General features: G+C 39.6%; 1 protein-coding gene across 5 annotated transcripts in view; it reads right to left on the bottom strand.

Annotated features, from left to right (window-relative positions):
* The window catches only part of SGMS1 (sphingomyelin synthase 1), a 254,168-nt gene that overhangs the window by 15,410 nt on the left and 211,804 nt on the right, over window positions 1–26,954 (bottom strand). For all 5 annotated transcript variants that reach the window (XM_033130235.1, XM_033130231.1, XM_033130232.1 and 2 more), the window contains 2 exons: window positions 22,245–23,097; window positions 6,208–6,325 (listed from right to left, as the gene is read on the bottom strand). In XM_033130235.1, coding sequence (XP_032986126.1) covers window positions 6,208–6,325; window positions 22,245–22,885 — 759 coding nt within the window. In that variant the 5' untranslated portion in view covers window positions 22,886–23,097. The remainder of the gene's footprint in view (window positions 1–6,207; window positions 6,326–22,244; window positions 23,098–26,954) is intronic.

Raw genomic sequence — 26,954 nt, 5'->3', positions numbered from 1 at the left:
CAAGACCCCTTAAAATAGACCTACAACTTGTCTCTCCGGCTTTACGTCTGGCCACTCTACCCACAGGATCGTATGCCCAGGCAGGTCTAAACTTTACCTGCTCCCTCAGACTCCCTGTCACACACCCTTTCTGTTTTCTCCACCTGGCAAGCTCTTCCTCCTTCAATTCCACTTGGCAAACTCCTACTCATCCTGTTTGAGGACTTGGCTCAGACAGCCCCTCCGCAGTGCAGCCAGGACTTCCCAGGGGAGTATGCCTCCTTCTCTGTGCTTTCATGGCAACTGAGCTCCACACGCCTATTACAGGGAGGACCAAACAAGTCAGAGAGTAATCTGCCAGGTTACACATCAGGCTTGGAGAGGGGGCGCTTGTCTTATATATTTGTGTGTCCTCAAATTTCACCCTGTACAGGATGGGTTCTCTAGAAATGTTTGCTTAGGAAATAAGCAACTTGCTTGTTTATCAAAAGGAAGTCACATCTACAAACTCCCTGCCTCATAATCTGCGAGTGTGCGTCTCCCTGGCGATTTCCCTTAAACCAGAAAAGCGTTTAGAAAGTTTAGGGTTTATAAAAATCATGTAAAAATGCACATATCAAATGTTAACTATAAGAAAACAGGAATAATTATTCAGAAATCATCATCAGAAAGTATGTAAGAAAAATACGCATAAAGAACTAATAAATATACTAAACATTAGTAGTAGATAGGGCCATGAGTGATTATAAAAATGTCCCTCCTTTGTATTTTTTTCAATGAATCTATAAGGAATGTGGAATTTCTTTAAAATAGAAAAATAATCTTTTTTAAGAGAGAGAAAGAAATTATTTAGTTCATATCTATTTTTTTTATCCCCGAAAAAGGAAGAGAACAGTGGAGACAAAGATGGGAAAGTCAAGAAGAGACTTCGGATGGGGAAGGTCCCTGAAAAATCACATGCAGAGAATGAACAAATGAGAATGAACAAAAAGGGAAATTATATTGACAATAAGGAACTGGCAGGCAGCAGGAAATTAGGTAAAATCAAGCATCAACAATTTAAATTCTATACAATTCAACAGGATGACACGAAGCTATTTTGGTAAAAGAATACAAGCCATATTCTGAAACACTGATAAGGTTAGCAGGAGCTAATCAGAATATCACAAGTTGTCAGCGTGGAAGGCAGCTTGGAACACGCAAGCTGCTAGCCGAGAATGTGAGGAGGAACTCAAAAAGGTAATCAAATCCTAAAGAGCAGTGAATCTTTTGCCTAAGACTGAACTTATGACAGAAAAAGAGACCTTTAGGCTGATGACCGTCACATGAGGCTTAGCTAAGGAGGTGCTTTGATCTTTCTAATTTGTGTAATGCAGAAGGACTGACAGTGGCAGAAGAAAATAGGCAGGCCTTTCTGTTATTATGTTTGTATTTTATTGTTCCACTGAACAATTAAATTAACCTCAGATGCCACCCAACCGTAACCCTTGTGCAACAGTGGGCTACGTTCAAATGTGTTGGGGGGGGGGGAAACAAACATGTTTTTCAAGTTTAAGAGAATCGTTTCACTGAAAACACCATGTCAGATTAATGAATTAGCCAGCTAAGTATCCTGGCTGTAACAGAACTCTCTCTTTTTAAGTTTTCAAATCAAATTCATCACTAAGACCATAAAACAGAACACAACATACATCTCACTTGAATGCTTAGTCACCAGATTAACTCCCATGATTATTAAAACGAGAGCTGAAAACAGCCTGAGTTATTTTCTTTCCCTTCCGTGAGCATTAGGCTGTCTGTGACTCTGGGGCTTAGGGTAGTGTTTTGTTTTGTTTTACCTTTTGGAGTTTGCTAAAACAGAAAAAAACTTCTTAACAGAAAGCTTAGAACACCAAATAATTCTCAAGTGCTTCTGCCTTTTTGTTTTTGTTTTTTAACAGAATCCTAAACAGTTGGAACAAGATGATAATCGGTTATTTCTGGGTTTGTATACATGCTCCTTGGCGAAAAGCTTTGCTGAGATTAACATGGGCTAATCAAAATATCAAAAATTTGGCAGCCTCTAGTGTAGCCCGGCACACCCGTACACTGGGATATAGGACAAGTGCTTCCCAGATTTCTAATCTAGGAACTGAACACACCTCCTTGTCCTTCCATGTTTCTCAGGGGCTTATCTTTGTTGTAGAAGCATTTGATGGGGGGGCGGGGGGGGCAGTTCTCTTCCTCGTGTAATCATTTCACAGAACAATTATTTCTCCAAGCTATTACATTTTGCCAAGTGAAGAGTACACCACCATTAAATGCATGAACAATAGGAACAATTTTCATAATTACTGCTGTAAACATGTTGGAGCAGTTTTCGCAGAAGCCATGCATTTTGAGTACTGGCATTCAGAGACGACTAAAGTGTACTAATATGGGGTTTAAATCTGATGGCAGAACCAAGTTTAAGTTCACATGACTATGTTAAACAGGAAGTCATATTCTAAAGCCCAACTCTCTTTCCCTGTAATTCAATGATGACTGATAACTGTAAGGGCATCTGTCCACCAAGTGACAGGCCTTAAGTGGTGCCTCTTATCAGGGAATATCCAATTCTAGAAACATTGTACCATTATGTACTATCTTTGGCCTTTTCATCCATACCCACAGCTTGAACACCATCTAGAATACGATGAATCACAAATATTTAATTCTAGCTTGGATTTTTCCCTCGACTTTAGACATGTCCTGGACACCCCATTTAGATCTCTCACAAGTACCTCAATCTCTATTTGTTTAATCTTAAGTCATTAACTCCCTTTTCCTCCTGCCCTTATAATGATCGTAGTGCTAAAACCCAGTTGCCTTTGAAATCCTTCCTTTCTATCCTTATTCCCTACATCACAGTGAATACCAAGTTGTATTGATTCAGCCACTTAAGGGTTTGTTCAAATCTGTCTCTCCCTTTCCATCCCTAGGGCCAGTGGCTTAACTTGGGGCCCTTCCTACAGCATTTTATGAATGCTGGACGAATAAGAGTCTAGGGGTTGACACGTGATGACGACACCAAATTCTCTTCTTATTTCTGTGAGCATTTTACATTGACAGAAGCCCTATGTATTGCCTTCTTTCGTTCTCACAACTCCTTAAGAAAGATATAAAAAGTGTCATTAGCCCTGTTTTGCACAACAAAGGAACTGAAGCTCTGAGATGTTAAATGCAACTGCCACCCAGTAGTACGTGGCAGTGCAAGATCATCCTAACTCTGACCTCAGCGTTCTTTCCACTACTGGGTAGGTTTGCATTTTTCCAAGGCAACACATTCCCTCTCTGTGCAACGGTTCAGAGAGATGTTTATCAAGATTTGGTGGTGAGGCTATTGAAAGACATCAATAGAACATTGGACTGGATGACTTTTAGTAAGGTTCCTTTCAATTTTGAAACTTGGCCCCGTGTATGACTCTAGAGTAGATAAAGCAGGTCTCCGGGATCTCTCTCTGGTGTTACCTTTCTCTCCCTTCTGACACTATTCATCAATGCAGCATTCCAGCCCTTGACTGACCATTGCATTTCTTAAGCTTGATCTGCTATTCCAAAGGGTGGCAGCCTGCGAGCCTTTTTCTAATTCTGCTGCCTAGCTTCAGAAATCATTCTGTTTTACCTGTGAAGTGTTCTTGCCAAACAAGCTAAAATTAAATCAAATCAAGTCTCCAGAGACAGCTTTCTATTTAAAGGAAATATGAAGGGGAGAGGAAACAGTTAATTGACACTAAAAAGAAACAAACAGATAAATCCAGAACGTGGTATACTCTACAGAACAACTGATCTGGTTTCTACAAGTTGCAGATGGCAGGGCGGAGTGGCGGAAAGGACGAGGGGGAGGGAGGGAGGGAGGGAGGGATGGGAGAGAGAAGAAGGGAGGAAGGGAGGGGGAGAGAGGGAGGACTGGATTAGAATTAGAGACTTAGAACAACTGTATGTAATATAAACTTTGTATCCTAATTTATACAAATCAACTTAAAAAAAAAGGCATTTTTCAGTCAATTAAGATAGTCCACCAACTGATAATTGTGATACCAAAGAATTACTGTTAATTGTGTTGAAAGTACCAATAGCATTAAAGTTACACAATAAGATATCCAAAAATTTTAGATGCACTCTAAAGTATGTAGCAATAAAATGACATTGTCTTAGATTTTTTTAAAAAATTGCTTCAAAAGGAAAAAAAGCAGATGAAGTAAATGCAGCAAATCCTGATAATTACTGAATCTGAGTGTTGGGTATGTGGAGGTTCCTTACACTAGTTTCTTTACTTTGGGATACATCTGAACATTTTCAGAATAAAAAAAGTGTTTTCTGAATCCTTTCTTCCAAGAGCCCTGTTCTACAAAAGAAGTAATTAGACTTCGTGAGTTTTAACTGATAATTTTTGCTAAGGTATGGTAACATTTTACCCTCTCTTATATACTTTATTTGAAAGAATCTAATTTCCAGAAGACTGTCACAGAATGATGGCCCAAGTTGGGATTTCTGGAAACACAATAAATGAATGACAAATGTTTGGATTTGGCTTTGGTTTTTGGCACAGTTCTTGCCATTATCCCTGCCTTTACCAAGAAAACCCACAAGCTATTTTTAGTCAGTGGCTCTTGGTTGAGATACTCTGATGGCTCAAGCTGACTACCTGCCAGTGCTAACCAAGCTTGGGCTTGCCTGCAACCGGGTGGAGCTACAGAGCTCCTAAGAAGAAGCAAAGCCAGAGCTAGCGTAGGGAGCAAGGCTACACAGCATGTCCCCTCGATGTTGGATCCCTCTTCAATGTGTACCTGACCAGATCACACATCTATCTAAACCGGTGTGACATGTTCCTTGGTGGAGAAATTTCCCACCAAGGGGAATTTCTGCACAGACATACTTTTTAAAGGAGTTGAACTAAACTTAGGCAAATATCCTAAACAGGCATCCTACTACTAAGGGCATATTTCTTAACAAGCCAGCCTCCTAGCAAGTCTGTATCTTTGGATTCTGAATAACAAGGTATTTCCTATGACCCAGGGGCTGCACACAAGTGCTTGAGAGATTTTATGGAGGGTCAAGAAGATGTGAGGCTGGCTTCCTTGGAAGGGCAGAAGAAAGAGCAAGAGGGAAGGTGCAGAGAGGACTGCTGATGCAGATGGTGGAACATGGGGAACATTCCTTATTGATGATGGCTTCTCCAGAGTTAAGGAATAGTCTGCAGCAAAAATGGGAAGAGTGAAGTAAGAAACTAGCTACCTCTCTGAACACATACGTAAGTCAAGGAAGAAGGGCGGACCACAGTAAGCAAATCCATGTGAAGGAATCCAAAATTTCAAATGATAAAGACATCGCTTTAAAAACCCAAAGTCAATTTTTCAGCCCTCTTCCAAGGTTGCGGCAGAGAGGATCTCTCTTCTGGAAGGAACAAAAGTACAAAGGGATGAAGTTGGAAGGGTGTTTCACCAGCACAAGAGCAGTGCAAAGAAATGATTGCAAACACACTGAAGTATTTTCTCCCAATTGAATCAAGGGAACTTGTCTCTTTTACTTCTTATTGCATTAAAGAGCCTTAATGCAGGTTAATATTTCTAAAATTAAAACTTCTGCTAACTATTGCATACATTTCCAATGCTCTCCCTTAGTTGAAATTATTCCAAGGTACAGGTAGAAACAATAAGAGAGGAATGAAGTTTATTTTAAAGAAAGGCTTCTATGCTACTAGAGAAGATCCATAAATATGGCAAAATGTAGCTCTGGAGAGTAGTGATATTATTTGGGTGGGTGGAGAATGTAAGGAATAGTGTCTCTTGCGCTGCTGTACAGATTTCCGCTGTAGGGATTAATAGAAAGAAGGAAAAATACCATTTGAAACCAAACTTTCCATCTAAGAGAGTGAAAAGCCATACAAAAGCTTTTGGAGCTGTGTCAAGGGAGTGAACGATATTTTAAAACTTTGGCAGGAAACCAAAGAGCTACACCCACAAGGCTTAGCTGCTTCCAGCACACTAACTAGACCTCATATTTCCCCAGCTGAGAAGTACATGCAGGGTTTGGAAATTTTGAGAAGGGTGGGGCTACCTAGCCATATTGCTTTGTAACATTCCCAGATGAGGGTGGAGGGACTTGACTATATTCTAAAGAAATTTTCACCTTTGGCCTCTGTCAAAGGACCCCTGGGCAAGATGAGAGACAAACAAAAAAGGGAAATTACAGTGAGGAATGGTTTACCTTCGGAGAGCAGTTGAAATGCATACCAGGTACTGGGAGTGTAGTTACATACATTGTAATACATCGGTACAGGTACAGCGTGCCAACTATGCAGAAAAATCTTCTGCTAATAATAGACCTAGAAAAAGGGAAAAACAGGGCAGACACTCAGTCATGAAATTCTGCAGGTTTATTTACTTTAAGTTTTCAATGACCCCATAAAACAAACAAACCCAAAAAACTACTGGAGAGCTTAAAATCCGAATAACTATAGCTAACAGCAGATTAAGGTGAGAACTTTGAGACTGATGCAGTGGGTATTTTTCTCTTTTTTTAAATATTAACTGGCCAGAAAAGTTTAAAACACTATATTGCTATTCATCAGGCTTCGGGAGGCCTTAAGCCTGAGTTGACACTTAACTGATGTACGAGTGGGGCCCAATCTGATTGGTCAGAGCCCACTCGGCATCTGTGGTTAAATATTAAGTGTCTTTTCTGTCATAAAAGGGAAGATGTTTAGAAAGTTAGAATGACATTAAAATGAGAATTCAAACTTTTCTGACATTTAATGAGCCGACAACATTAAACAATTTTACTTGTACATCTGAGAAACTGATTCTCTTAGACGATCTCTGAGGAAGCCTGATGCCAAGAAAAGAGCCTGTTTGAAATGACAGCATCCAACCCCCATCTCCCTCTCTGCTTACTGTGTGGCCTTGGGATACGCTATTGACATCTCTGTGTCTCAGTTTCCTAATCTGTAAACCAGGTATAATAACGTTACAAATGAATGAAAAATCCCTGCCATATGCACACTATGATAGCCATCAAATATATAGTTTATATGGTGGATAACAAAATAAGCAAGAATTAGAAATCTTTTCCAGTTCAAATTGATGAGTGGTTCTAATGAAATTATTTGATATACATATGAACATGTATATTGAGTTTGATAATGTCTCCTAATAACAAATTCCACACAGGTTTAATTCAATTAGATTAAGTTGTACAAACTTAAGTGTATGCTTGGACAGTAACATGCCTTCCTTCTCTACTTCTATCTTGCTCTACCCACCACAGGCCAGAATTACAGTCCCCTGGGTCTCCTCTTTCTCAACTTGAGGAGTTCAAACTTTTCCTTGGCGTGGGGCACCTTGAGTTAAATGACCAAAAAAAAAAAAAGAAAAGGAAAGAAAAGAAAAATCAGAAACAATGGACTGGCTTTCCTCTGAGAACATGGAATATGTGGTCACTCTATAATTGTATAGTGTAGCTCTACTTTTAAGCAGGGTAGATATTCCTACTGAAGTGTGGTAACTGAAGGAGAATTTGTATCATTTGACCTTTTTTGTTTAAATAAGAGAAATGAAGTAATGTCACTTGGGAGATTAAAAATTAATTTTAAAAATAACCCATGCAACTATATTAGCATTTCACACATAACTGCACAGTTCATATAAGTTAAGTTACTTAGGTTGTATGGGTAGAGTCTGGGTTTTTTTGTCTCCTTACCCAGATTTCAGAAACTGAGCCAGAATTCTTTACCATCTTAGTGAAACTCTGTGTGTCACCTCCCAGGATGAGACTTTATTCAGCATAAAGCTGTCTTCTAAAGGTATATGTCTCTAATTTCAAGCATGACGAAAGCACGACATAATCAAACAATATAAAGAAGGACAATACTAGAGAATAACACTAGGCCACAAATGTCTTAACAAGAATACTTGAAATACAAAACTGAATTTTATATTGTAAGATGTAATGGTCATCTTTCATCAAAAGGAAATGTCCTCTCTAGCCATTCTGCTCAAATAGAAATTCCCTGCAATTTCACTTGAACTACATTAGAAACATCTAAGACAGAAACCTGCTAAATCTACATGTGTTAATTTCTATGGAGAAAGAAAATGACTGCCATCACTCAGTTTTGGTCAAGAATACTATCTTAAAAACACTTCACACGATTGTCTCATGGTACCCAAAAGATACATGTACATACATGCCACTAATATTTCCATATCTCTAATTTGAGTCACATATGAGTAGCTGTAAAAGGAATTCAGAATTGTCTGAGAATGAGGTATGTGAAAAAATGATAAAGGATGAGAAAAGACTAATCTCTTTACAAAAATATTTTTAAAATAACAAACACTTAAAGATTCAGTCATGGAGCGGCCTGATGGCTCAGTTGGTTATAGCACGAGCTCTTAACAACAGGGTTGCCAGTTCCATTCTCAAATGGGCCAGTGAGTTACATCCTCCCCAACTAGAGTGAAGACAATGAGCTGCCCCTGAGCTGTAGGTGTGGCCGGATGGCTCAGTTGGTTAGAGTGCGAACTCTCAACAATAAGGTTGCTGGTTCAATGCCCGCATGGGATGGTGGGCTGTGCCCCCTGCAACTAAAGATTGAAAATGGCGACTGGACTTGGAGCTGAGCTGCGCCCTCCACAACTAAACTGAAGGACAAAATGACTTGGAGCTGATGGGCCCTGGAGAAACACACTGTTCCCCAGTATTCCCCAATAAAAATTTAAAAAAAAAAAAAGATTCAGTCATATTTACTACTTGCCTTGAAATGAAAAAGTCAAAAGACTTTACCCAGTGTTAATGAGGTGATAAGTTGGAAGGTTGTTTATAAGAAGCTTCTGATCTTTGGCATTTACTTAATGTTTTTGAAATTAAGCTTAGAATATCTTCAATGTATAATGTTAAACGAGGATCTCCTACCTTAGACTTTAAAGGGCAGGATATAACAGTGTTTCGAAGAACTGTATGCAATGAAGATATTTATTTCCTTAAAGAATTTCACACATTAGAATTCTTAAAGGTTTAAAAGTTCAAAATGGGTTTAAAAAAAGATTTAAAGTGGTTAAAAATGTAACAATGCCACCAAAAAAGTCATAAAAGAAATGTTAATGAGATACTACTGGAAATTAAACGAATGCCAAGAACAAAATGCAGGTTGTAATTCCCCAAAGCACAGTGGTATTCCCCTCATATTCATATGGGATACATCTCTCCCTTCATGTTAGAAAGATGCCTGTTGCCATCTGCTCACACTTTGTAATGACTACCACTTCACAGACGCTTGTATTTGGTCCTTGGTTATCCTTCTCCCAAGTATTTGAGTAATAGGTCCGTTACTACTTTTTCTTCAGAGAAAAGAAAAACATACTTGTTGAATTTGATTAAAAGGAAATATAAATGAAAGTGTTAATGTTTGATAAATAATTATTATTGTTAGAATTGCATGTCATATCCAGCACAGGTAACTTTATTTTTATGTATTATACATCTTATATTTTTATTTTCAAATATCCCTATTTAAAAAGGAAAAAGTACCCAAAACCTGATTAAATACTACCAAAATACTACTATTTAAAAATAGCAGCACTACGGTGTTTTTGGCATTTGCTACGATGGTCTAAAATTCTAAAGAAAAAAATGGTCAAAGAAATGAATATACTGGGAAGTATAAGTATTATTAGGTTGGTACAAAATTAATTGCGGTTTTTGCAATTTTTTTTTTTAACCTTTTAAACCGCAATTACTGTTGCACCAACCTAATAAAATACTGGACAGTTCTTTTGTTACCTCTTTTAACTAATCCACAGCCAGAACATATATGTAATTTATTCAGTGCTCAGAACTGGCCTGCAAGCTCTTTGTGGAAGCTGTTGGCTTTTAGAAATAAACAAGCCCTGATACATGGGAGTGGAACTAAGCAACAATTCCAAACTAAGAGACAGTCAACAAGTGGGACAGCACACGTAACTGTAACACGGAATCAGGGAGGCCCACAACTGTGGAGCAGTCACTGAGGTTGCGGCATGATTCAGGTCTCTGATTAGCAATTCCAGTCTGTGCAACATGAACAAGGTGAAACAGAGCTTATCTTTATACAAATGCTAGCTCTACATTTAACAAAGGCCTGTTTGGTGACCTGTACCATCTCACTAATTTCCTTAGAAATTAGCTTCCTCACCAGCAAAAGGAGGAAAAGGATATCTCTTTCTTACAATTCAGAGAAATGCTATTGAGGTATTTCCCCAGGGTGTTATTAGGAGTAGCTATGGTTTTGCCAAATATCACCTACATGCAAACTCTATGCCACCTCGCTCTTAAAACCGACCTGCAATGCATGGCTATGATCCTTACTTGACAGATGGGAAAATTGTGGTTCAGAGAGAGTTTAAAGCTGAAATATAAATATATGACACCAGACCAAAAATTCAGGACATTGCTACAAATTGTGTAAGGAATCCCAGTTTTATTTTGAGACTCCACTGAGTGTAACTATAGATGAGCCAACAACCTATCACATTTAGGTGCATTTCAAAATCTATGTACTCAGAATTTTCACTACATTAGTATTTTGTGTCACATTTTATATTATCCCAGAACTCTACAAAATAAGTATTCCGATAATAATTTAATAACTATGTTATTATACCACTGAAAAAAATCCTTCCATACACCCAACACTAACTAAATGCAACCTTTTCCATTATTGTCTGCACACTCTGTGCCCAGTTAGATTTGCTCACCACCCACTGCCCGCAGGTATATCAGTCACTCTGAAATGCCATCTACTTCTCAGCATTTTTTCTTGCCTGAACTTCCACAACGACCTTCCACTGTTGTTTCTAATTCCACTGATGCCTCCCTAAACAGCCACTCCACATAGAGCAGCCAGAATCATCTCTTCTTAAACAGTTAAACAGAGTATGTCCTTTAAACTCGCCAGTGGTTGCCAATGTGTCTTGAGTAGAATCCAAATCCTTCACCAAGCTCACGAGGCCCTTAAAGACTGCCTCTCTCCAACCTCAGCTACTGCTGTTCTCGCTGTTGTCTAGAATCCAACTTCAGTCCAATGCCTGTGGGGCTCTGTGAACATCCATGGAAAGGCCCTCCTGCATCAGGTAGGGCCTTTGTGCCAGCCACTCCCTCTGCCTGGACTCTTAGAACACTGCCTGTCACTCAGGTCTCTGAGAGACCGCTTATTCTAAAGAAGTTCCCTGGGGCTCGCTATCTCATCCTTCTGTTCTCACTTCTCCAAAGCCCCTTCCCCCATCCCACATTCTGTTGACTGCCAACTCCAAAGAGTTTCTAACATGTTTTCCTCCCTTTAACTCCTTGCTACTAACCCTTGGATACCCTGGGTCGTGCAATGGCTTACCACAGCCTACTGAAGTTCAACCTCCCCTCCTGACTGCCCTTTACATGTCCTCATGCTCTCTTACCTATCTTATCTGCAGATGTGAACCCCACTGATCTGGGCAAAAGGGGCCACTTATAGTTTCCCTAAAACCCGAGTTTCTTGCTTTTGCCAGCAAATCTCTTTCCCTGGCCTCTCCCATTATCCCGTCTCCTACAATCCTATCCATCCACATCTGCATGGAGACTTCCAGATGTCCCCAACTGACAGAGTAACTTCCTCCTCTGAATCACTTCACAACTTTGTTTCTATGCTACGGTATTTTTATAGTAAAATTGGCATCACCATTACCAACAGAAGGTCTCATCCCTTCTATCAGAGGCAGCTCTTAAGCAAGCTGTCTTGGTCATCTTTCAGTCCCTGTGAGGTTTACGATGGTACCTGTGATACTGGCATATCATACAGCTCTGTGCTGTGGAGCTTCGCTTCTTACTCCCTCTGAGAAATCTTTCCCTGCTTCTTTCCATAAACGTCTGCGCTTTAAACTTTTCCATATACCTGCCAAAATTACCCTGCTGTGATGCTCACCGATCCTTCACGCGCATCCCTTGTGCACTTACATTTCAATTTACAACACTTGCTAAGATTGCTGCATTCATCCAACTAGGCGGACTGTGATCTCTCCCTTCCCTCAACATCCCATTGCCCCGTATGTGCTTTCTACCCATCACAGGAGTCTCAGTGGCTCCAGATGGTCATTCCTGAAAGCCCAGGCTTCATTCAGTACTTCGGGAAAGAAAATTCCAGGGAAAGGTTTGTAAAACAAATGAAAGGGAAAGAAAAAAGGCTGTAGAACAAATAGAGAAGTGAAACTATATGCTCTCTTAGGAGACCAATAACTCATTTAGTATTTCTGCATTCCCACATAGGGTGGATGACACACTGTGTGATTCAGGACAATGACACATATCCATGTACCCAGCCCAACAACGTGTCTGTATATGCAGTCTTTCTGCCTTTTTAAGATCCAACTCAAAGAGATTTTACATCTATGGTGTTAATTATTTTAACCACACTCCTGTTTACATATATCATTATCCCATTTTACAGAAGGAAAAATTAAGACGTAAACAGTTTAAGTACTAAGTATAGGGGGCCAGAGAGTCAGTCAATGAAGCACCACACAAACCCAGTTCTCTAGACTTTCAATTACGGTAGTTGCTCTTTTCACTAATGAAACTGTCAGTTTAGAAAAGGCAGTGGCTTAGATTTTTGTTTTTTTTCCTAAGCCCCATGTAAAAGATCTAAAATATACAGCAAAAGTTCATTAAGTTTAGGAAATGATCCTGTTTAGAGAATTTGCAAAGAACAGATAACACTATAAAAATTATCTCCACTCAACTTACCTTTAAAAATATATTATTTCCTGGGTTAAATATACTCATTTTGCCGTGTATAATACATACTTTTTTACCAAATTTGTGAGGGAAAAATAAGAATGTGCATTATACATGGGCGGTACTAATTCTACATCTATATAAATGTTTTTAATTCTTTTATTTATGCTTAGGAGTTAAAAGTGTAACTCTAGAAATCAATAATATCTATATGCAAAATAATACCCTGGAATATGATAACAGGTTTGGAACTTGCAACAACGAAGAGTTCTTGGTCTTCTATGATACGCAATATGGTAAATTTGTTACCGGTACATAAAACTTCTTGGACCTTGTATCTGTTCTTGTGTTTTGTATTATTTGTTACATAAAATTTCTTGTACCATCATATCTAAAAAATAAGTGCCAAAATTCCTTTATAATACAAAAAACAAGTACCTAAATGTAAACAAATAAAAATTTGAATTAAAAAATTACAATGAAAGATTTTTTCCCTGAAGTTTGGGCCAAAAACAAGGTGCGCATTATACACGGCAAAATATGGTAGACTGTAATGTAAGATAAAGAAAAAATGTTCCTCTATAAGATCTGAATGACCATCTCGATATGATGTACTGGAGAAAGTTATGTAGAATTAAAATCAAGTATCATCCACAAACTGCTACATACATATGTACAAAACGAAAGGAGCTATATTTCTTGTATTTTAGGCTATTAACAAACATAATATATGTATGTATGTGTATATATGTATATATATACATATATGGGGGTGCCAAAAAAAACGTATACACATGACTTGTATTCATCTTTTGTTATCGGCATCTATTGAGTATTATAATTTCAACAGTTTTTTCCTTTCTTAAATATGTATCCATTTTTTGGGCACCCTCTGTAATAAACACACGTGTGTATAAATCTGTGTATATATATGATACAAATATGTACATATGGTATATAAAATGCAAATATGTATATGTTTACCCAGATCTTTCCTCATTCCTTCCCTTCATCAAAAGTTAATCACCTTGAGTCACATTCTTAGGGGCTTGTTCAGTCACAGCTAGTGGAACTAAACAATTCATATTTGCTCTTGGGCTAATAGATTACCCTGAAAAGTAACATACTCTCATTTTTAACAGGAGGTTTCTAGAAACATAATAAGCATAGACATCACCAGCAGCGGCTAACATTTATCAGACTCTCGGCACAGTAACTAGCATAGAGCAATACTCCATAAATGTTAACTGCTGCTATTTTTATTTATTCACAGAACAAAAATGTTATGTTCTAGGCATTATTCTGGGCACTAGGAATACAGCAGTGAACGGAACGGACACAAACCTGCTTTGTGGTGCTTACAGTCCAGTGGAGGACACAAACAACACACAGGATAAATAAGTAAAATATAGAGCATGTTCGGTAAGTGCTAAAGAGTAAAATTAAGTGAGACTGTCACCGGGGGAAGAGAGGTTACAACTTGGGGCTAAGCTGGTCAGAGAAGGCATCCCTGTGTATGAGGGGGTTAGCCAGGAGGACATCTGTGGGAGAAGATTCCAAATTAGAGACGAGCATGCCGGACTGCTTGCTGACCAAAGGGGCCAGAGCGTGGAGTGCGATCCAGGAGGACACAGTGTGGGGTCTGACAGCGCCTCCTTGGTCAGCAGGAGGACTCTGGCCTTAAAGATAGATGAGGTGAGAGAAGAGCTCACTCTTACACCGCCACACTCTGTCTGCCAAGCTGACAATGACTTCAGGGAAGCAAGAACAGAAACACAGAGACCAGCAGGAGGCCCTCTCAACAACCCAGGTAAGAGATGACAGTGGTTAGACCGAGGGCAGCGACAGAGGTGGTGAGAAGTAGGGGTTAACAGAGAGACCAGATGTGGGGTGGAAGCAAATACCAAGAACAAAACCAAGACATCTGGCCTGAGAGCCAGAGGAGGACAGAGATGCCATTTACTACGATGGGGATGGGAGGTCTGGGAACCAGGAGGAGGCCAAAGTCTCAGCCAAGTGCTTTGTACATATTCTCTCACTCCATCCCCACAACAGCGCCGAGATACACACTATTTCATCATTCCCACTTTGCAGGTTAGGAAACTGCTACTACAGTAGGTAAGTGACTTGACAAAATTCATTCTGTTAGTGGGTGGCTGGAAAGAAAGAATGATCTTAAACTAGTAAGATTTACAGTATAACTGAATGCTTAACTGCCACAGTCACCACACTGACAGGCTGGTAGGGGACAGATATGGTGACTTCTACATCAGATCACCAATCATTAGGCCGGTGGTTGTTTAAGAGAAGAGGGAAAGAGATAATTCCTAGGCATGCTGTAAAATATAAGGCAAATATGAGACCATTTAACACTACACACGTACTGTATATATTATGAATAAATGAGCACCCAAAAAATGTTAATAGGGATGTGAACCCAAATATTACCATTAATATTTACCTCTGGCAACACGATACCGGTAAGTAACGTTTTTTCTTTTTTTACCTTTGTCTTCTTTTCGTTTACCTTTGTCTTCTAATCGGCCTACTAACAACATGTTATTACTTAATTTTCTTTAGTGTTACATTAGGTTGGTGCAAAAGCAATTGCAGTTTTTGCAATTATTTTTAACGTTTTAAACCGCACTTACTCTTGTACCAACCTAAATAAAACTTAACTCATGAAAACTAATGTATTGCATCTATGTATTTTTTTTTTTTTGCTCTCTTTCCCTTATAATATTTATGGTAACTTAAAAGCCAGATTGCTAGGGTTACTGAAATTTAGGGAGCTATAGAGGATGAACCTATTTTCCCTTCAATTCCTACAGCTAGGCTAGTATTTAGGTCTTGAAACCTAAATTGGTAAACCTTAGAGTGAAAGCAGGTAAGATCACCACTTACCTAATGCCAGACCGAGAAGCAGATACAGCCTGGGGCTGAATCTGTCACCTAGCCCCTGCAGTGCCTGTTCTTCACCCCCCTCCCACCCCCCCACCCTCAGAATAGTGCCCCCGGTAAAAGGAGGCGAAGCAGAGGCCTGCGAAAGCCCTGGAGGTCACACTGTATGGGAACAGGACAGGGAAGTTCCCCAGGGAATGAAAGAAAACAGGATTTCAACCCAGGCTCTAGAGCTCAGATGGACAATGGGTCAGAATTAATGGCAGAGGAGAAAACTTACTAGAAACAGAAAAGGAAAGAAGGTTGGGCACTCCTGGTCAGTGGTCTTCAGGGGAAAATCATGACGGAAGTTGGTGACGCAGGGGATTTCTCAGACCGGTAATGAGGAGGTCCCACGTCACACGTAGGGTTACAGGGCAGCAGTCAGGACAGAGCTAAGTACGTTTTCTATACACTATGGAGGAACAGCGAGACATGAAAGTTCTCAGAGGTGGCAGTTCCCTTCTGGGGCAAATGCACGTGTGTCCCGGATGGTATATGACACATAAACCTGATTATCAAACACTTATTTGATTCTCTCTGTCCTATGCACATAGAATCGATACCACTATACCTACTAAGAAACTGTATTTCCAGAGGACAGGTGCCTGTTGTACCATGACCTAGACTGAATTTATACTCAACTGCCTTCGATCCCCAAAATATACCATGTGGGACCTCGGGCAAGTCAATAGCTCCTCTGAGTCTTAGTTCCCCTCACTGAGAGCAAATAACACTACTGATTTTGAGGAGTGATTGGATCACATGATACAATGCATATAAAAATTTCTTGTTACTCAAATATTAGCTGGTTTGGAATCTGCCACTTGAATAGGATGATAATGATTTTTGACAACATGGATGAAAAGAAACAGAATAAAACAGACTCTGAATAAGCACATAACAGATGTGGGTACGTGTTGAAGAAGAAGAAAGGAGGGGAAGAGGTTCTCCCTGAGCTCTTATCTTGCTTTATGGCTGGAGAGGAGTATGACAGCTTATCAGCCAATTAAATAATGGGATAGATAACCCCCCCCAATAGCTTCAAGAACATGAGGGAATTTTTGTCCTCGGGAGTTTTATACTTGCATAGAGTTTGGACAACACATACTTTTAAAAACGGAGATGTTACAATGAGAACAAATTCCTCAGAAGATAACCTCTCTGCAGCTTTGTTTTGTGGTGCTGCTGCATCTTTAGCATGCAGTCTTCAACAATTCTTGATAAGTAACTCAATGTAAAGATGGCCCAAGGCTCCATTAGAGAGCAGCCTGTGGTCCACAGCATAAGGTCAATTTATAATAAAGTAAAACAGCCTTAAGAAAAAGCTCTTGTGGAACTTGGAAAATAAATTCTATTGAACAGGAATCTGGAGAGACCTGCTTCATATCAAATGCTTTATACCAAGAGCTTTTAAGAACTTTAGTTAATCATAACCATCAAAGACCTAAAAACAACTGAGGAAATGTTGACAATAACTGTGGTTATAAACTACCTTGGAGGTTAGAAGAGGAAAAAGATAAGTACTTTGATTCAATCAACTTAATGTGAAAAGAAACACTGATGGAATTACAATGGGGTAAAACGAAAGATAAATGTTAGTGGAGAGGCTATCTGCTGAATAAAACAAACCTAAAGTAATCAAATTAGCATCTGAGAGCAGCAGTTGCCAATCAGCACAAAATTATATCCTTGGGAATTACATTGCGTTCATACAAGAGAGCTAAGTGCTGTAGATAAACTTTCTTATGGTGGCAGACACCCACCTATCAGACAAGGCCCCCAAAGCCAGAGCATTTATCAAAGGTTAAAATACAAAATAAATCTTTTCCTAAGTGGTTCTTGAATATAAGATACATAGTGCCATCAAACATCTGAAAATCCATCCCAGTACTCACAAGAGTGTGATCCCAGGAAAGCCACACTGGAAAATTGTATCTGTTCCTTCCCGCAGGACAAACAAAGCCCCAGGAAACAGTTCTGAATAGAGATGTGACAGCAGGTCTTACGCGGGATCTGCCAACACCATTCCCCTTCTCCAGTTCCTTCCCTTTGGGCATGGGATCAATTTGCAAAGAACCTACTCAGTGACAGTTCCACCGGTCTCTCTAGAACTCGACACAACTGTTCACTCCAGAGTGAGTCTTTTAAAATATAAGTCTGTTCATATCATTCTCCTCTAATGACTGGGAACAAAATACAAACTGTTTACCCACGGCTGACAATGCCCTACCTGATCCACCATCCACACCTTGCTGATTTCCTGTGTTACCACTTTCCACACAGCTCACTTTGCCAAACAGGCCTCCAGCTGTTCTCAAATAAACCTCGGGAACTCTGCAATTGCTCTATTTGCTGTCTGGCCTGCTCTGGCCCCAAATACCTGCATGTTGTTCACTCTCATTTGATTCAGGTGTCTGCTCAACCTCACCTCACTGAGGCATCTTGCACTCACCCTATCTAAAATACCAGCCCCTCTCTTCTATCCCCAATACTTTCTCACCCTTTCTATGCTTATTTTTCTTCATTTCCCTTATCAGTACCTGGTATTATATGTTCACTTGTTTACTGCCTGCGTTAGCCTAGCCAGAATATAAGCTCCATGAGACATCAGTGGCCTCTGCTCACTGCAGCACCCCCAGGGTCTACAACAGTGCCTGGCACATAGAAGGTTGCTCAGTAAATACACATGGAATGAATGAATAAATACATTTTAAGTGAGCACTTTCTCTGTATCAGACTCTGTACAGGGCAGTGGGATATAAAGATGAATGAGGAATAGGATCTAGTCTTTTCCCTCGAGGAACTTAAAATATGGCAGCGAAGGAGACCTACAGAAGGCATAGAATGGGATACTATACGAGCTTCAAGTGTTCCAGGGAAACGGTGGACTGTAGTAGCTCTGAGGATGATGAAGGACAGATCAAGGCCAGATAATGAAGAACCCTGAGCTTCATGCTAAGGAGTTGGGCCTCCATGATAAGGCATTTTAGCACCCACTACACTTCAATAGGTAGGAAAAGAAAGAGGTAATGAATGTGAAATTAGAATGGACAGAACTTAGCATTTGTGTAAAAAAAGCTAGGTTTCTAGGAAATGCCACTGCTCACCGAGGAGGAAGAAGTTGGAAGAAAACGATGGGAAATCTACTTTTGGACAAGTTTGAGTCTGAGGTACTACGATCGCCACACTGAGTCACAGTGATTTCTCTGATGGCGAGAAACCCCTTGACTTGGAAGTTCTACAATCCTGTCCTTAGCCTTCTTCTTCGTCAGGTGTTTACTATGTCCTACTAGAGTTGAGCCACACGTATCACACAGAGGAGCCATGTGTTAGCCATGATTTAGCCATGCATGAAAAGTCCTTATGAAGTCTGTTTAACATATTCTTTATCATGCTTTCTGAAAACAAGGGATACCTGTTTTGCAGTGAAGTCTGACACAAATGCAGAGATTTCCCAGGAATTTTTCCTAGTCAGTGGCTTGCAAGTCCAATTCTAAATGGGGAGACAACATTATTTACAATTTTAAAAATCAAAAAGTTCTCAAGGACAGGCATTATTGTTGCTTTCCACTATGCAATGTCATGGAGATCCCATGTGGATATATGTATATACAAACATATATACATACAGACATGAGGGGGAGATGTTAAGAATGAAAGGAAGCCAAAAAAAAAAAAATTAAGTACAAAAACCAAAACTTACGTTTAACAGTAAAGGACAATTGCATACAACCTGAGGATAGACCCAAATGTCACAATGTCACAGATTCAGCATTAAGGTTTCCTAGCCCCTCAAACATCTGGCTGAAGGGTGTGTTATTGGGGGATGTTGCCCAAATCCCAGTGAGCTCGTTTCTCAATAAGTCATCCTGTACAGTTTCAGCCTCTGATTCTTCTCTAAAAAGTAGAAGATACAGAAGCAAAAAGGAACAGGCTGATTTCTTTAAGGGCCCCAAGACTCTTAAAATCAAAGCAAAATTCCCCGTTGGGATTACTGGCCAACCAGGCTTACGTCTGAGGAGTTGCGCACAGTATGTCTCCTGAGTGGTAAGTCTCATGGTGGAGGCTGGGTAAAGGGTCAAGACTCAGAAGAGTCAAGCACAAAAGAGGGAGAGGTAAACTCTCTGTTAAACAGAATATTCCAGAACCAGAAAGATCCATTTCCCCAACATGCTGGATAAATAAAAGTCCTATACTGCAACAGGCAAATAATTAGAAACAAGGGGTCTCTGACACGAAAGAACATTTCAGTCTGCTTTACGAGAGCTAGGGAAAGTGGGGTTCATCAATCCCCACTGCCTGGCATGTCAACCTGCATCTTTCTTCCTACTCCTTACATGTTTGGTGTGCCATATGCAAGGAAGAGAGGTCTCACGGAGGGAGATGAAAAACCAGGGAAATGGCCCAGTAGGACAGGGGTGGGGATGCTTAGGGTTACCGTGACAACACGTGGCTTCCATTCCCCATGTCCCTAGCATGCCAACATGGAAGCCAGAGAGGGGACTTGACATAATCCTTAGTTAGATGTATTCTGGACAAAAAAAAAAAAGGCTCTGCAGCTAATAGTATTCAACCATAATTGGCCCATTCGATCATGTTAGAAACAAATAAAACATAGTTGTAGAGAACAACAGAAATCACCTAAACTGAGAGGCCCCTTTTTTAACCTGTGAGAAAAACTAGGCTCCTGAGATTTAGAGGTTTACCCACACCACCCAGCACTGGGTTAATTTTGTCCAAGGCACAAATTAATTGATTTATTGCTACTTAATAATTTAAATATACAAGTGAATACAGTATTGGCAATAGTACCAGTAAAATACACAAATAGAACGCTTAAAGCGAAACAGATATAAGAAAAAGTCCCTGCTGAGAGAAATATAAACAGTAATATATTTCAAAGAAATTAACCCTATGGTTAGGACCTTCCTTTATTCCCACAACAAAAATAAAATTATTTAAAAGTCACAGTTTTGTGAAATATTTGGACTCATGCATGGTATGACTTACTCAAAGTTCTATTCTGGGTCAGTAAACTATTTGCTTGCATGTAAAAATTTTTATGAAAAACCAGAAAACAAACTCTCCTAAACAACACAATAAACATCAGGAAAAACACAGGAAACATAATTTAGTTGACCTTGACTTTTTAAAGAAAAAATACTGGCATTTTTTTCTAACGTGTTTTTAAGAAAAGAAGTTTAGAAGTCAAAAGTTTAAAAGTCAAAGCAGAAACTGAATTAGAATGGCAGCCAAAAGAATGTGATTAATAAACTCACGAGCATCTCATATTTCCAAAGCTTATTCCTATCTATTTAGCCTCTTAAAACTAAAACAAACAAAAAAAGGTCTTCTACCAAATCAAATGCAGCACAGATCATCATTTCTATTTCAAATTTAGCTTACAGTCTAGGATTGCCAAACCAGCCCCAAAATAAACACTGGCCACTTAAACAACTTCCTTTACACAAGTTATAGTTCTTTTCCTGGCAGTTAGAAACTGCTCTTATTTCCATTTGCAGATATGTAGTTTATAAGGTGAAAAACACAGTCCATGTGAACATACCAGGAAAATACTCATCATTTCTGTCAGACCACGTTCAGCATAAACTGTCTGCATTTCGTTTTCCAGATTTAAGAGGATTTCCTTAACCTTCAACCATACTATGGGTCATGAAACACAGAGACACTCAACACAACGGACAAACTCAGTTCCTTAATAAGCCAGTTTCCAAATCCTATGCATGGAAGCAATAAAGATGTTCTGATAAGAGCAAAACCAGACATCAATGACGAGGGAAACGTAGGTGCTTAGTTTGTTACAGGCAACCCAAGCAAACAGCTTGCCTGAGGGGACCTGTGTTGAGTTTAGAGCTAGGGACATGAAAACCACTTTAGATCCACCTGAAACTAAAAGAAGGTGCCTATTTAAAATCCAGAGAAACTTGAATGGAATAGCCAAACACTGCTTTTAGTGGCCACACACTCCAGAAGAGCCATGCAGGTTCATCTGTATTCCACCTACCTAAACAAAGTCATTCCCTGAGAATGTCATTGTCCCAAAGCCCAAGCCACTCTGGAATAGCTGTTCTGAATTCTATGTGTGAAACCTCTTTAAACACATGTTACGAAGGTTTCAGAGGTCTGCTTCTGTGTGGGAAAAGCTATACTGTACAGCCATTCACGGTGCTTAGGCCAACTGTCAACAATTTGTTTCATGAGATAATAACACCAAGATTGGATAGTTTAACTGTGGTTCAATAGCTTGCACCCTCTGAAGGTGTCTGTGGGTTTTCTCTCCTGTGACATGAAAACAGAAGAACAGCATCTCGAACAATTCTATTCACCATTCTGTACAAACCTGGTAGAAAGAAGGCAATAAACATGGCCTTTTCTTAAAACTGCCAGAGCTTTCGTTGGGTATGTGGCTTCAAAAAGGGGTGGGAGATAACATGCTTTGTCTCCATTGCTTGATACATTTCATTTCCAAATAATGAATATAAGACATCTGCAGTGCAAACCCCTCAATCCCTGAATCTGAGCGTTTCTGCTTTACTTACTTGTATTTTAAGAGCAGCCACTGAATTAACCAGAGTCCTACAAGGATCATGCCGTTAATTTCACAAATAGAAAAGGCCCACTGCACCCGGTTAAAATGGTCAAAAAATGTGTCCGGTAGTGGAGGCTGCACCTCCTTAGGAGGCACTCGTTCATGGACGACCGAGATCATCACTGTGGTGAGGACAAAACAGGAAAGTGCATAAAGAAAGGCCAGAATCGTTTTGCCCCACTCCATGGGGTACTGGGAGCGCTCCGGTTCTGGCATGGGGATCTTTATCATCTCCTTCCTATACCCATTTGGCATCCCGTTGGGTTTGACCTTGATGCTGAAACTGCTGTCCGGGGTGGTGACGTCTGTGCCAATGCTGAGGTGCCCGTTGGCATGGCCATTCTTGTGTGCTTCCATGTGGTGCTCCATTTTCAGGGTCTCTATCATGTCCAAGAGACGCTGCCCGTTGTCGGAGGAGACTCGGCACAAGGGGGGTTTTGTGAAATCCTCTTGGGTTAGGTTGATCAAGTCCTGGCCTGTGAAATGTTCCAGAGGCTCACAGTATTCTGGCATAGCATTCTCCAGCAGCCAGTCTGCCACCGTGCTGGGTGACCAATAAACCACTTCCTTCATTGTACTGGCAGATGACATGCAGTCCTCAGCTTGCGCTCGGTGGGTCAGCAGTCACGGTTCCTACAGGGCAGGATGCGGTCCCGCCACGGCACATTCATCCCGTCAGGCCTCATGACAAGAGACTGGGTGGCAAGACGGTCGGGGCAGTTTTTAAAACACCTCATGTAGCTGTCCAGGCTCTTGAGGACCTGAGCATCTATTCACCTCATTTTTGAACAAGATTCTTCCTTCTGCAGAGGCAAGAGAAAAAGACAAGATATTGGGACTTCCAGAACAATCCCCCCTACCCCAAATGCAAAAACTTAATATTAATAAGGAAGATGGAAAACCAGTTATTGATAAGTCCATAGTTTTCAAACGTATTATTAGTTGAAGGAACCACTGATTCACTGGTTAGTCTTCCCTGAGAGGGCTTTAAATGGACCTAACGATAAACAGTGTCAAAGGGGAAATGTTTTACAGCCTCTCCAATGGTGTATTTTCTAAGAAATATTTCAGAAGTGATTTGGACACTGCTTGGTATGGATCAACAATTCTCTTTGCACTTACACGCTTCCTGAGATAACCTGAAAGAATATGGCAAGTCTGCTTAACCTCTTATTCTATCTGGCGAAGAAATGTTTTTAAAATGTATATAACACACAACAACTTAATAGATATCATAGAAATGTTGAGCTTAAGAATCATCTGGCCCAACAATTTTATATTTTTTCACACAAAAAATCAATGAATCCCTTTTCCCAAATGCGCCTGGACCTTAAATCTATGACAGAGTAATAAATGCCGCTGCTTGAGTGGAAACACAGGTGGAGCAAAAGGCCAGGGTCCCCCCTGCTCTGGTGACCTTTCTACCCCCAGCCCCTAGGGCGTTTCGTGGAATCCCACCGTGTGAAAATTAATGATGTGACCCAACTCCCTCATTTATAAATGAGGAAACTAAGTTCCAGAAAGTGGCAGCTTGCATCAAAGAGCTTTAAGTTAAGGTTCTGAGTCCTAGTTCAGTGTATTATTCGTTAAAATACTTAACTAGTATTAGTATGGGGAAACAGTCAAATAATCTCTTAACTGATAATTCTTAAAATAGAAAAAAAATCAAATGGTAGGAAACAATATAGGCGCGCGCGCACACACACGGGCATTGTAAGCCTCCATCCAAATGAAGGAACACTAATCTTGCAAAGGCAAGTTCATCAGACAGCCAGAGGAACTCTTAAGAGACGGCCAGAAAAGTAAATGGCTTCCCTTAATAACTAGGGCAACAAAATTGTTCCCTCCTTAAGAATCCCTGTGCTCACCCCCATCTTGGAATTCTCCATTTACTCCTCTTCAACAAGTCTAGGCTCTTCCCTTAGTCTTCAAGGTCCTTGTCTGCAAAGCCTTTCCTGACTACTCTACTTTACAATCCTTTCCCCCTCCCTGATTTCCTGCATCACTAATATCTGTGACACATAATGCAATTTAACTGTTTTGTACGCGTGGCGTGGTAGAAAGAGCACAGACAGTGTGAGTCAGGGAGCCTGCAGTTGGGACCCAACTTAGGTAGTTCCCTTCTTGACAAGGTCCTTTAACCTCTCCAAGCATTGGTTTCCTTTGGAAAATAGGATTAACAACTACCTTACCTATCTTCATAGGGATTGCTATTACTGTGACAATCCAATCATGTAAAAGGAATGAAAGATATTAATTACTCCTAGAAATACGTCTTGTTCTTTCTGTAATGCCCTGCTTTACATGTCATAAATATTTACCGATGCAGCCACTTCCAAATGGCATTTTCAAAAGCCCATTTATTCCGATACACATGAGTAAAAACAGCCTTCCAAATTTCACGAGAAAACCACCCTTTATTTTTCAAGCAAGCTTTGAAGCTTGAAAATCAAGTCATACCTGCTGTTATCCTGCAGCTGATGCTGTAATGGTACAAAGGGAGAAAGCTCATTTTTATGCAAGTAAATTGTTAGGTGGCTATTCAGTACTTCAAAGGCCACTGCTAAGAGGTAAGGACTTAGCCCAGCTGGAGAAGGCGAGATGAGACTCTCCCGTGGACACACACACTCAATTCAGAGTACACTATGGCATTTCTGAAAAGGGAAACACAAAGTGTTTGCACATCTAGACCCAGAAGACTATACATTAGACTGGGCTCAGAAAACAGCTACCATCACCATCACGCAGAAAAGCCATGCTGAATCCATTACTGGGAGAATGTTAAGATATAATGCATAGCTCAAATCATTAGATGCATTTCTCAGAACTGGAAGAAGTAATAGAAGAGTAACAACCATACATAAACTCTTTGTAATAAAACACCACAGAATATGACAGACCGAAGAGGTGTTGGAACTCTCGTTCAGCTGTAATTTTTAGATATAAGTAAACTAAAGTCCAGTGAGATTGTGATTTGTCTGAAATCTCATACATAGCAAAGAGCTGGCCCTGGGGCTAGTTGGTCAGGGCTCTCCCGCTGCAAATATTCAATGGCCTCACAGATTTGAGCATACATATAAAGGACAGTCTAAAAAAGCCTTTTAAAAAGTGATAGAACCCTATAGAATAAAGAGCAGAAACAACAGCATATTCATTATAGATTCTACACTCAACATGGTTTCCTATTGGCCCTCAACTAAAGAAAAAATAAATCTGCCAAATATGATTTGGCTCAAATTCTTAAAATAGTTATTTTAGTTTTTAACATTATAAACATCACCAGATAATATGCCATGACACGCTACAAACTATTTATAGTTAAATTATCAAAGCCAGATCTCCAACAGAAAAACTAATTAAAGCTATTATCCTGGTAATGAAGAAAACATTAACCAAGTACAATCACTAAACAAATCTTTTCTGAATATTTGTTTATCCTTAAATAAGAATCTATTATATTACCTTGTTATCTTGCATTGTCTAGAAATAAGACGTTGTGTAAGCAAAAAGCCACCATATGAATTATACACTGAACACCAATTTTCAAGAATTAGAATACTATGAAATACATAATATTATACAATTATCCATGGAGTAATTGCTCAGAAAATCTGAGTTCTAATGCTTGCTGTGTCATTAACTTGTACTCTAAACCGAGTGCCTCAGTTTCCTATAATGAATAATTTATTCCATCCCCTGGATGGAATTAGTTAAGAGAATTTACATGGACCTGACAATGCTTTGGAAAACATAAAGCAGTGCATAAAATGGAAAAAATTATTATACTGAGTGCAATTTATTCTTCTTTGAAGATTCAGTGGACTTTTAAAATGTGTGTTATGAAATTAAAAACTGGATTTTTCTTATTTTTTTATGGCATGTTGGATTCCAAGACTGAACAAACATAGCTGGGTTGTCAATGAAGAAACCAAGGGGAAGTTCCAGATGTTTCTAAATGATGATAATGGCAAATGAAAGAAGGAAGGTGTGCATGCAGAAGTACAAGTTTATGTATCGAATCTCTAAAAACAACAGCAAAAGTAACATGGGTTTATATGCATGATTTCACTCTACTAGCTTGTGTAAGAAACTTAATGTGAGATCAAAATTTGGTGAGCATGTAATGTTTTGCTCCGACTTGATCACAGAAAACTACCTGTGGGTACCCTGTTAAAGAGCAATGCAAATCAAGAAATGATTATGAAATAGACGAATGCCTTTTTGTAAATACTTCAAGTCCAGATGAAGGCCTTTACATCTACTAGAACTTCCCATAAAAGTCAGTAATAACCTAAATGGACCATTTAGGGCAATGAGGTAGGTATTTAATTCTTCTCTAACTCAATTTGGATAGCTCCCGAATGTTTGTCTCCAAACCAGTCTAATTGGCTGTAGATTTCGTTTTGTTATTTAACATCTAAAAAGTTAAATAGGCAGAATTCATTAAACTGTTTTTTATGTGAAGAAAAAAATGGCTAGAATAACAACCACACAGTCTCAGCTGAAGGACCTACATTTTTATTTCAATCTACACAGTCGGGGAAATTTTAGATTACTTTTGATGCTTTAACCTTTAAATTGTCCTTTATTTTAAATTGCTGTTGCATGCAGCACTCACAATTTTAACTCTGGTTAGCAAGTAAAATCAGCCCTTATGACA

The sequence above is a fragment of the Rhinolophus ferrumequinum genome, chromosome 16 (genome assembly GCF_004115265.2).
Source record: "Rhinolophus ferrumequinum isolate MPI-CBG mRhiFer1 chromosome 16, mRhiFer1_v1.p, whole genome shotgun sequence".
In the NCBI taxonomy this organism is placed as follows: Eukaryota; Metazoa; Chordata; class Mammalia; order Chiroptera; family Rhinolophidae; genus Rhinolophus; species Rhinolophus ferrumequinum.
This window is presented reverse-complemented; position numbering and strand designations above follow the sequence as displayed.